Source organism: Ptychodera flava, chromosome 14 (assembly GCF_041260155.1).
Source record: "Ptychodera flava strain L36383 chromosome 14, AS_Pfla_20210202, whole genome shotgun sequence".
In the NCBI taxonomy this organism is placed as follows: domain Eukaryota; kingdom Metazoa; phylum Hemichordata; class Enteropneusta; family Ptychoderidae; genus Ptychodera; species Ptychodera flava.
The window spans coordinates 8,333,070-8,343,844 of record NC_091941.1 but is presented as its reverse complement, the minus strand read 5'-3'; the positions used below and the strand labels follow the sequence as shown (position 1 = coordinate 8,343,844).

Genomic DNA, 10,775 nt, shown 5'->3' with positions numbered 1-10,775 from the left:
CTTGAAATGACATGAGTGACTCGGATCATGAATCATGCCATTATTTGACTGCAGCTTACTCTGACACATTGTTTCAGCTACAGAGCTACATTTCAACAACAACAATAGTGTCGTTCATATGGATCTTTTTAATGTTTGCACTTAATAGTAATTGGTGATATTTTCCCAACACATCTTTACGAATAATGTTGGCTTTCAAATCATTTACCATATTTGTTAAAATCAAAATGTTACATATATCCTGTTTTCATGGTTACAACATTACAAGAAAATGTTGGTATTCTTGATTAACATTAAAAAGTTTCCTTATGCTGTGAATGGCTATATAATACTCAAACAAAAGGCATATTCGAAGAATTAGCCTCTGATCTCTAAAAGCTAGACCTCGGTATTGGATAATATTGTAAAAAAGAAGAGATGTTTATATGTTTTAAAACATACATTCAACAAAAAAAAATAATTTTCAGAACTAATTTCAGCTGTTTGTTCTCCATGTTCTATGCACTTTTTTCACATCATAATGCTTGTGGTTGCATTAATACTTTAGTTATTTTTTAAAATACATTATTCAAAAGCGGAAATATTAATTTCAACAGAAATATGAAAATATTTCAGTAAAATCACTTTAAATATCACTTTTGATATGAATTATTTGTTTTACATGCAAAAACCATTACCAAATACCATATATCACTCGATAGTATGTTTACTAATTTTATATCTCATTTCTGCAAATTGCTTACAAGTGTAAATTATGCACATAAAGGGGTACGGCCTTCCTTGATAGCTCAACATTGTCTATTTTCTTCAAGTAGATGTAATAAGCTTTCAAATGACGTATGATGTGGCTGTATGAATAGGGCTATACGTGTTAAAATTTTTAAAATATTGTTATTCTAAAGGGGAAAATATTTTTACCATAAAAATATGAAAATATTTCTGTGAAATCAATTTCAATATCTCATCTCTTTGGATATTAATTTTGTATTCTACATGCAACTAGCTTTCATTTGATATACCACTCGATAGTTTAAACGTATGTTTAGAGAAGTTAACTATAAATTATAATACTATATCGCATTTATGCAAATTGGGTATGCGTATTGATTATGCAAATTAGGGGTTATGGCCCGATTTGGTAGCTCCAAATTGTCAATTTTCTTGAAGTAGAGATAATTAGCTTTCAAATGATGTATGATGGGCTGTGTGAAGAGGCTGTATGTGTTAAAATTCTTAATTATTGTTATTCAAAGGGGAAAATATTGTTTTTTCATATAAACATGAAAATATTTCAGTGAAATCAATTTCAATATCTCTTTGAATATCCATTTTGTATTCTACATGGAAAGACCTTTCATTTGATATATCACTCGATAGTTTAAACGTATCGTTAGGGAAGTTAACAATAAATTTCAAATATTATATCGCATTTATGGCAATTGGGTACCCTTGTTAATTATGCAAATTAGGAGGTTATGGCCCTACTTGGCAGCTCCACATCGTCAATTTTCTTAAAGTAGAGATAATAAGCTTTCAAATGACGTATGATGTGGCCGTATGTAAGGTGGGTACATTAAACTCTTACATTTGTAAAATAAGGCTCTTTTTGTGGATTCGCCGCTCGCCTATAATGGCTACGATGACTTACTTAGCAAAACTTTGCATTCCACAGCGAAGTGATTATGTTCACAATTCATCTGCAATGCATATTCGCCATGTATTTGGGAACCAGTCAGTCGTATGTCAGTTTTTGTCTACTTCTTCTTTGTTTATATGTTGTTCAAAGCATGGATGTAAAAAATAGACATCCATGTTCAAAGTAAATCGTTATCAGCCTGGAAAATACTCTCTGACTGGCACAACATTGCTTGAAAATTAAAAAAAATTGTCTTTCTGAGTGATTAGCAGTCAAGCCTCTTTCAGTAGTTGACTGAACTCAAATACGTCACTAAATCTGGGTACGATTAGCAGGGAAAATTTAATCCCCAAGAGTAGTCTGGGTAATAAGCCGAGACTACAAACAAACAAAACGATAAGATAAAAATTTGACCGTACTTGGCGCCCTTTCTTTCTAAGGTCAAAGGGCATACACATGCACTTAGAGGAGCTGAGTCTTGTTTGAGAGAACTACAAAACGCCAGTGATCAAATGTGCTGAGCGCCAAACAAATCGAATGTAATGGGGCTTATGAACAGATTAGCTGGTTTTGCATTTCCGCTTTCGATTTTAGGCACTGGTGTTGGTATAACTGTATTGGTAAAGTAAGTATATCCATAGAAGTAGACTCGAGATATTAAACCCTATTACTGTCCTAAGCTGCAATAATTATAGTCCACGGGCCGTGCGCCGGCTTTTTGTTTTTCTGACTTGTTGGCTGTGTAGTGCCGGCCCGTAGGGCTATAACTGTCAATATCAATGCTCAACATCAATAATATCAATACTCTTTCAAAAGTGAGAGCCCCTTCATTTGCAGTGTTATTACTGAGAGCACTGTCCTTGTGTGATGAGAGAGGGGTTTGGGTTGACTTGAGTGGAGGGACACTGGTTTACAATTGTAAGTGATCAGTTGTATTAAAGCTGCATGCTGATGGGGTCCACATACTCACACTCTCACAGCGATACAACCTTGTGGCTACACTACCATAATACTGTAGCCCTTGGGCAGTGCACCAGCTTCTTCTGTTGCATTGGCTCTGTAGGCGTATGGACCTCTGCTTTACACAGCCAACACGACAGAAGAAGTCAGCGCAGGGTCCAAGGGCTACAATTATAGAAGTTAGCATTCCTGCTGTCGTTAACTAGTGTTCAAATTACTGTGGCATGTTTTCATCAAATGCAGTTGTATGTTGACTCTCATCATGTGGTGTAGATCCAGGTCGACTGACTTTAAGAAGGTAAACTTTTAGTGCAATGAAATTTAGGCCAAAAAAACAACAAACAAACAAACCACTCCAGAAATTGCCCTTTGAAGTTTTATGTGGGGTCAGCAACGAACGGCCCCTCCACAAAGAGGACCATGGGTCAGCCAAATCTCGAACATGTCTGGCCCTTAACCAAAAACCCGGCCTCCATTGTGTTATAGAGGTACTGTATGTGCCTAAAGCTAATTGCACACTGTGATATGATAAGGTTGTGATATGTAGTCAAGACTGGGAAGTTTCATAGATTTCAATCTGTATATGTGATACATAACTGACAGACAGTCTGGCCAAACTATTCCTAGACATTCTGTGAGATAATGTTTCAAATTTAAACTTGACACAATCATAGTAGACCATTGCATACACATACATCATGATATTGTCAAAGGCAGAACTCTGGTTGATGGTTTGTCACAAGTTTTCATATCCAGATTTGAGCCATTACCAAGACATGTGCCTATACATTTCAGTTAAATCTTTGAAACTTTGGTGAAGTACTCAAACTTTGTCATACATATAAATGTATAGGTGAAACTAATATTATCCTGATTGTTTCTTGCCCTGGTGGATCTATTTAGAATCTGTAATTTTTCCCCTCCCCAGAATATATAACAAGTTTTATGTAAAATTTTCCAAATAATCAGAAACTCACTTTTTACTAACTTTTAAACCAAGTATCCATTGTTACTACATACATTGACCATTGAGGTAAGATTGAAGAACATTGGATTCACCTTGAGGTCTGTTACAATCCAACATTATACACAAGGATGTTCTTCGATATCCCCAAAGACACCCCAATACACAGGGTTGCTTAATCCAGTTTATCAGGTGTGCAAAACCATTCACTTCAAAGTCCATACAGGTACTCACAATGCCAATAACATCATTTACAGTAGCCAATCAGTGGCAGTAAGAATTAGCTTGACACATGCTGTCCTAGAATGTTTCCTATGTATACCAACACAAGTCCTGTGTGTCATATTGTTAACATAGGGACTCCTATGGTGGTGTGGAATGTTCTAGCAATGCCAGGATAGATGGAAAGACTGTGATAGTGACTGGTGCCAATACTGGTATAGGCAAAGAAACAGCATTAGAATTGGCAAGAAGAGGTACAGTGTTTTTGTTATACTTTTTCTGCAATATTCGCTGTATCATGTGTAGGTACTCTGTAGTTTGTTGTCTTGTGTGTAAAGTTTCTCTGCAGAACATCATGTTAGATAAGTATTACATAGTATTACAGCATGACCAGTATGAATTTATTTATGATCACAGAAATTTGATCATGCTTGTATTTTGAATATAGGGTTGAAGTGTATATATATATATATATATATATATATATATATATATATATATATATATATATATATATATGATGACTAACACAGCAGCTTGATAAAACCACATGGATACATTTCAGTTACAGTTATAGTTATTAGTTATACATTACAATATAATAGTCCTCTGTATTTAATGGACATTTATTCATTATCATTCATATACATCTGTAACTTAGGCCAAGAAAAATAAAAAACTTGTTGCTCATCCTCACGCGTGTCAATTCAGACCTGCTGCGTCAACCTTTTTTTTCTGCTCATGAGGAAATAAAATGAAAAAATAAATGCAAAAATATGTAATGATAGTGCATAACACAGTGCTATATAAAACAGAACTGTAAACAAAATAACTGATACTAACATTCCATTCAGAACTGTACACATATGTCACTGTTATATTAAGCTGTCAAAACTCTGCATTGCTGCACTAAAAGTCAAACCACAGAACTGTTGCTATACAAAAATGCTAAAGCAACACTGCTGTGCATTTATCTCTGCATGCATTCCTATGTTATTTTTATGTTTTTTGCGCATTCTTGTTGGTTGAAGAATGAGAAGGAAAAAAACGTGTCACTGCATCATTTTTGTAATATGTTGAGGATGAGAAACAAGATTTTTGTTTTCTTGGCCTTATGTAGAAAATTATACTCTGCAATGTTAATGTGTTTCTTTGTTCAACCAACAATAAAGACTATTTCTTGTAAGGGTTTAAAGTCTACTATTAGTGCTTGTTCAATGTACAATCATTTTATCAATTAGAAAAACATCACATGAGCGTAGTACAGGTTTATCTTATTATGAACTGTTATTGCCAATTCTAAACTAAATGAAAAGAAGTTGCCCCATAAGCTACTCCTGGTTGTACCCTAAAATCTTAGATTAAAGGTCAAAGGTCATTAATGAAGCACGCACAACATGTGAGTCCCATGCAACCATTAGCATACTGGAGTTCTCGTTAGAGCATTTAATTTTGCAAAAATTGATATTGCTTTAAATGTGTCAAAAGGTGTTTAACCCTTTTTCTGCCAGACAGTACTAAGACTATTACTTCCCCATCGGCCAAGTCAGTAAAAAGCGGTATTGAGCCCAAACATGACATATTTTCACCCACTTGGCTTGGTATGTTATAGCATCTTTAGTCCAAAAAAATCAAGTTTACAGTATTTATGTTTTCAACAGCCTTCAAATGTACAGTATTATGTTAAAATACACCATATGGAATATGTTGTGTTTCATTAATTTTAACCATCTTGACCTGATTGTGAAATACGGACTGGGCAGGAAAAGGGTTAACATATGGTCACAGTGCTGAAGGTACTTCAACGAACACAAGTTTTCGAGTCTGCCTCATAGGTTTAGTATGTGAGGGACAACACCTACGCATATTGAGTTTGTACCATACATTTCAAACTGTAAAGAGCACAGTACTGTCTCCTAGCTGGCTGATTAGTTTTTGCTGTCAACTTCTTTGCTGAGTGATGGGGTATCATAGGTTGTGACTTCAAAATCTGGCATATTATGATTGTATTTTCTCCTTTAAGCAAACTAAATTCGCTTCACTGTCTATGTGAGCAAACATATAACAACATATCAACATATATATATTGTACAGTCATGAAGCATTTTGTAAGATTACTTTGACAAACTTTAGTTCTGTTAGACTTTGTTGGGTTTATTTCCCATATGTTGTAAAGAATATCAGTCCACTCCTTGATGTAAATGAAATGACGTGTTCAGGGCCTGAAATGTGTTCAATTTCGAATTTCAGGTGGGCGCATTGTTCTCGCATGCCGTGACTTGGAGAAAGGCAAAGCTGCAGCAGAAGAAATCATTGAAAACACCAAAAATCCAAACGTGAAAGTATTTCAGCTTGATCTGGCCTCTCTGGAATCTATCAAATCATTTGTAACAAAGTTTACAACTGGTAAAGTATACTCATGCACCCAAAATTGTTCAAATACCAAACTTCTTGTTGCCATATGTCAGTCCTAGAGTTTTGATTGTATAGCTTACATAGGTCTATCAGGGAGTGGTTGTCAATTCATTAACTATTAAAGGGTGTTTCTTTCCTACTGCAATGCAAACACACAATCTGTCACATCTTGAAAGGACGCCCTCAGTGAATGACATTAGACTGCTCCTTTTTTGTAAAATCCAGCAATCTTCTCTGTAAGATTTACAAATTGTATTTGTTTCACTTAAATAGAGGAGAAGAAATTACACATACTCATCAACAATGCTGGAATAATGCGATGTCCACGCTGGAAAACGGCCGATGGATTTGAAATGCAGTTTGGTGTCAACCATCTAGGTAAAATTTTGGATACTAATGTGAACATCAATAATGTGTAATAGTTAAGGATTAATGTTTGTCGTTTGTGTGTTATATGAGACTAACTGAATGTGCAAATAGTTAGTTAATGTGAAGTGTAGGCTTTTGAAAAGTGACACTTAACATATACACCCTTTTGGCAAGAAGTTTTAATAGTAGCATGTTGATTTGGACACAGTGCTATGGCTTTCATTCTGGACCTGCAACGTGAAAATTTGTGTTGCAAACTGAGATATTATAGCCTGCGAGGAAATGTCAGTAGAAGTAAAACTCAACCCATCAGTTATCATTTTGTCCAGTTAGTTTTGTGAGTGTTAGAGCATGCATACATCATTGAGTTGATTCGAGGTCTTGCATCATATCAATCTCCACACAGAGATTGAAGCGCAGTGGGGCAGCAGCGCGGCATGGATAATTCGAACCAAGCTAGAGGGTCTCCGAGTCGTTGACCGCGCGCCCCCACCAATCTCTGCTGCAGGCAAATTTAAATATTCCAAACTCGGACTTCTTTCAGTCCTGCGCGCGCCCAACTGGCTAAATAAACGTGGCGGAAATAGTAAACGGATAGGAGCAATCCAGCTAGAGATTGCACTTTCCACACACTGGTAAAAATAATACATTAATACACTAATAAAAATAATAAATAATCTGCTAAAACTTTGGCAATTGCGTCTGCAAAGCTGACAGCCGTTGGGGCATACATTTTTGAATCAATTTACATCCCTGTAACCTAGAGCAAGGTCTATGTTTTGCAAGTGTTCACGGAATTGAGGATCGATATTGAATCTAGTGTACTATTCATTTATCTAATTTTTTTTGGTTCGAAGTATTATATATAAAAAAGACAGAAAATGTATATCATGGAAAACGCGCAATACCCAAAAAGTTGGTGAAAACCGTCGCCTGTGGCAGAGATTAGTGTGGCTACTGCTGAGACTCCCCAGCTAGGTTATAATTTTCCACGGCGCTACAATCTCTGTACGGAGATTGGCATCATATGTGTCAAATAAAGGTACAATACTGTAATGGTGTTTTGTAGTGTTGTAGCATATTAAAATCTCACCAGTATTAATCATAGGCACCAAAAACTCTCGTTTTGCCCCATCAAATTACTTCAAGAAGATACTTTACCTACGTAGTGAAAATAATGTATGCTGGTAATATGCACGTTTGCATGCTGAGGCTTCATTGCAGGTAGGTTTGCAAAGAAAAGCTTTTTAGTCGTATACAATCACTGATACGTTTTGAGGAATATGTACTTTTTGTTTCATTTGAAGCTTTATGATTGTAGTCTTTTCAAGAGAAGTTGGTGTTTTCTGACAACAGACTTCTAGCCTTTCAGTATGTTTCAAACTTCTCCACATTTTAAATTTTTCTTCAACAGGGCATTTCTATCTCACAAACCTCCTCCTGGATAACTTAAAGGACTCCGCCCCAAGCCGGATCGTCAATGTCAGCTCTATTTCACACACAAGGGGAAGAATAGAATTTGATAATTTGAATGCAGAGAAACATTACAGTAGTTCTGAAGCATATGCTGACAGCAAATTAGCCATAGTTTTATTTACACGAGAACTCAGCAAAAGACTCAAAGGTTGGTATCTTGTGAATAGTCAAGTTTAACAAGATTTGAATACTTTTTGCACATGGTATGAAATACCTAGTATATCAGTAGAGTGTATTTTGAACATAATCTTGATGGTCGAATCTTTTTTATGATCTCACTGTGCATTCTAAATATTTTGAATTTACTCACAACAGATAACAAGACATACCACATTCATATTGGTTTTGGACACGGTTGGATAACATTCCACTAAAAATGCATTTAAAAACAAAGACGACAAGACCATTTATCAGTAGATTCTATTGCATAGTGTGAATGAAATTGCTGTTCAGAGACCGATTTGCCCACTAGTATACATATTTATACAATACTGTATAGCATGCTCTTCATAGATACTTACTATGGCCCAGAGCGTAATTGTCCTTTGAAAGTCACTATTACCACTACCATAGACCCTGGGTCTATGGTACTACTATATGTATTTTTGTCTGTTTGCCTTTCCTTAAAGGCAGTGGAGTCACAGCAAATGTACTTCATCCAGGAATAGTGCAAACAAAGATAGGTCGACACACGGGTATGCAACAGTCTGCCTTTTCCATGTCTGTTCTTGGACCTTTGTTCTGGCTGTTTGTGAAAACGCCCATACAAGGTGCACAGACCAGCATATACTGTGCTGTGGCAGAGGAACTGGAAAACACTTCTGGAAAATACTTCATGTGAGTTTTTCTGTTTTAATTGTTGATTGAATGTGAGAAAATTTTGTGCCAAGGGCATTCTTGTGATGTAGTTCCCTGTGAGTGGTTTTACTACGTGAGTCAACCATCATTTTAATCCTACTTGAAGGAGAGTGAAATAAAATTACACACATACAAAGAAAATCTGATAGGGCACAGATGTACATTGTAAATTCTGAAGTAATTTCTTGCTGTTTGAGAGACATTTCACATTTACCTTGTAAAGTGAGCTTGGTTATAGTATCTACCAGGTTTAAAGTAAGAGGTAGTGTAAACCCTAAGGCTTGTAGTTAACTGCTAGCTGATTCCATGCTGCCGTTTTCTCTTTTTTACAGTGATTGTAAAGAAAAAGAATGTGCTCCTGAAGGACAAGATGATGCTGTAGCTGAGAAACTATGGGACGTAAGTGCTCAAATGGTAGGCCTTGTGAATAGAGAAAATGAACAGACACATGAAAACACAAGAACGATGGCACCATCATGATTTGGCCTTAGTTTTCTGTCATTTTGCGATATATTTTTGCGAGATCTTACTGTATTTTAGATCTGTTAAATGTGTGTAGCTGTCATTCCTTTGTCAAATACTGTATATTTGTGATTTTATTAAGGCTGGACTTTTCAATTTTCAGTGCAACAATAAATGTTTTGAAAATGAAGTCTTGATGTGAACTTCATAAATTTATATATACATCCAAGTTAACTGTTTGTGATGTATCTCAGAGTGGCATGACTGTTCACGTCAAGGTAGAACGCACCTCGGAGACAGATATTCAGACCGTCAAACTTTTACAATTCTTTTCTGATATACCACTTGTGTGGGTTCATTTTAAAGCTCTTGGTGTAAGAAAACTTTTCACTGGCTTAGTTTTTCGAAATTTGAAAATTTTATTTTTCTTCATAGAGTTAACACAGGGATGGCAGCCATTATGAATTGTAAATATCAGTAAATCTTGGGTTATTTGTTTCTCGAGTACCAAACTTTGCACGCTGAGCCTCGATTTTTATTCTTGATTTTGAAAGAGAATAGATGAAAGATTCCTTAAGGAAGGAAAGTTTGAGCAAGAGTTTAAGTCTTTCACTTTCGAGGTGCATACTACCTTAACTGTTTAACCCTGTTTGAAAGGACTGTGCAGGAGATGCTTGAGAAGAAACATGCCATCACAGGATGGATGTGAAGAAGCAGACATAGAGGTGTGCTTAGTCTTTGTATTGAATGGCTCGTTATGTGTGCAGCCTTTGCTATGACCGATGAAAAACAAGTGTAATAGAGAAAGGAAAGACAAAGAAAACCAAAGAAAACAGAGCAAATAATTGTGATCACATTGAACAATTGAGCTGACCAATTGATTTGTGGCCACTGATAAGATGAAGGAATCTTGCTGCATTGTTCAGCAAATGCTTCAAGACAATATTTCTGTACTCAAACATAGCAATTTCCCCAAAAGTTAGTTCACTGAAATCATCATATGCCCATAGAAAAGAGCTGAAGTACCAGTACTGTCTTTTTATAGCTGAAATGAATAAATATATGTAATCATCTTTCATAAACAGTAAATCTTTTGTACAATCAAGTCCATTGGAATCATTTAAATGTTTATGGAGAATGTGAACTCCAAACAAGTTTTCTGAGAGTGTTTCCTGACCATGCTACCCACAATCATTAACTCGCTCTCACCTCAGCCAACAACCACAACGCAGTGGAAGTGCTCATTGTATGAGGTGTGAATAGGGTGCCAATATCCACAAGCAAGATACTGGTTGTTGGATGTATACTGTCATCCAATCCAGTCCCTCTATCCAATAGGATGGATAGAGGGACTGTGTACTGTCATCCAATCCATGCCCTCATGATCTGTAAACAGGATAAAAAATTATTTTT

General features: G+C 35.9%; 1 protein-coding gene across 2 annotated transcripts; it reads left to right on the top strand.

Moving 5' to 3' along the window:
* The first annotated feature begins 2,089 nt into the window (after positions 1-2,089).
* Positions 2,090-10,451, top strand: LOC139149199 (retinol dehydrogenase 13-like). Of its 2 annotated transcripts, none has more exons than XM_070720769.1 (7): positions 2,090-2,261; positions 3,918-4,036; positions 6,033-6,188; positions 6,471-6,575; positions 7,981-8,190; positions 8,672-8,879; positions 9,233-10,451. In XM_070720769.1, the coding sequence occupies exons 1-7, from the start codon at positions 2,179-2,181 to the stop codon at positions 9,378-9,380; spliced, it is 1,029 nt and encodes a 342-aa protein (XP_070576870.1). In that variant the 5' UTR covers positions 2,090-2,178; the 3' UTR covers positions 9,381-10,451. The 2 variants fall into 2 exon arrangements, with proteins under 2 accessions (XP_070576870.1, XP_070576871.1); XM_070720770.1 differs by having other exon boundaries at positions 7,981-8,194; positions 8,676-8,879.
* The last annotated feature ends 324 nt before the right edge of the window (positions 10,452-10,775 follow it).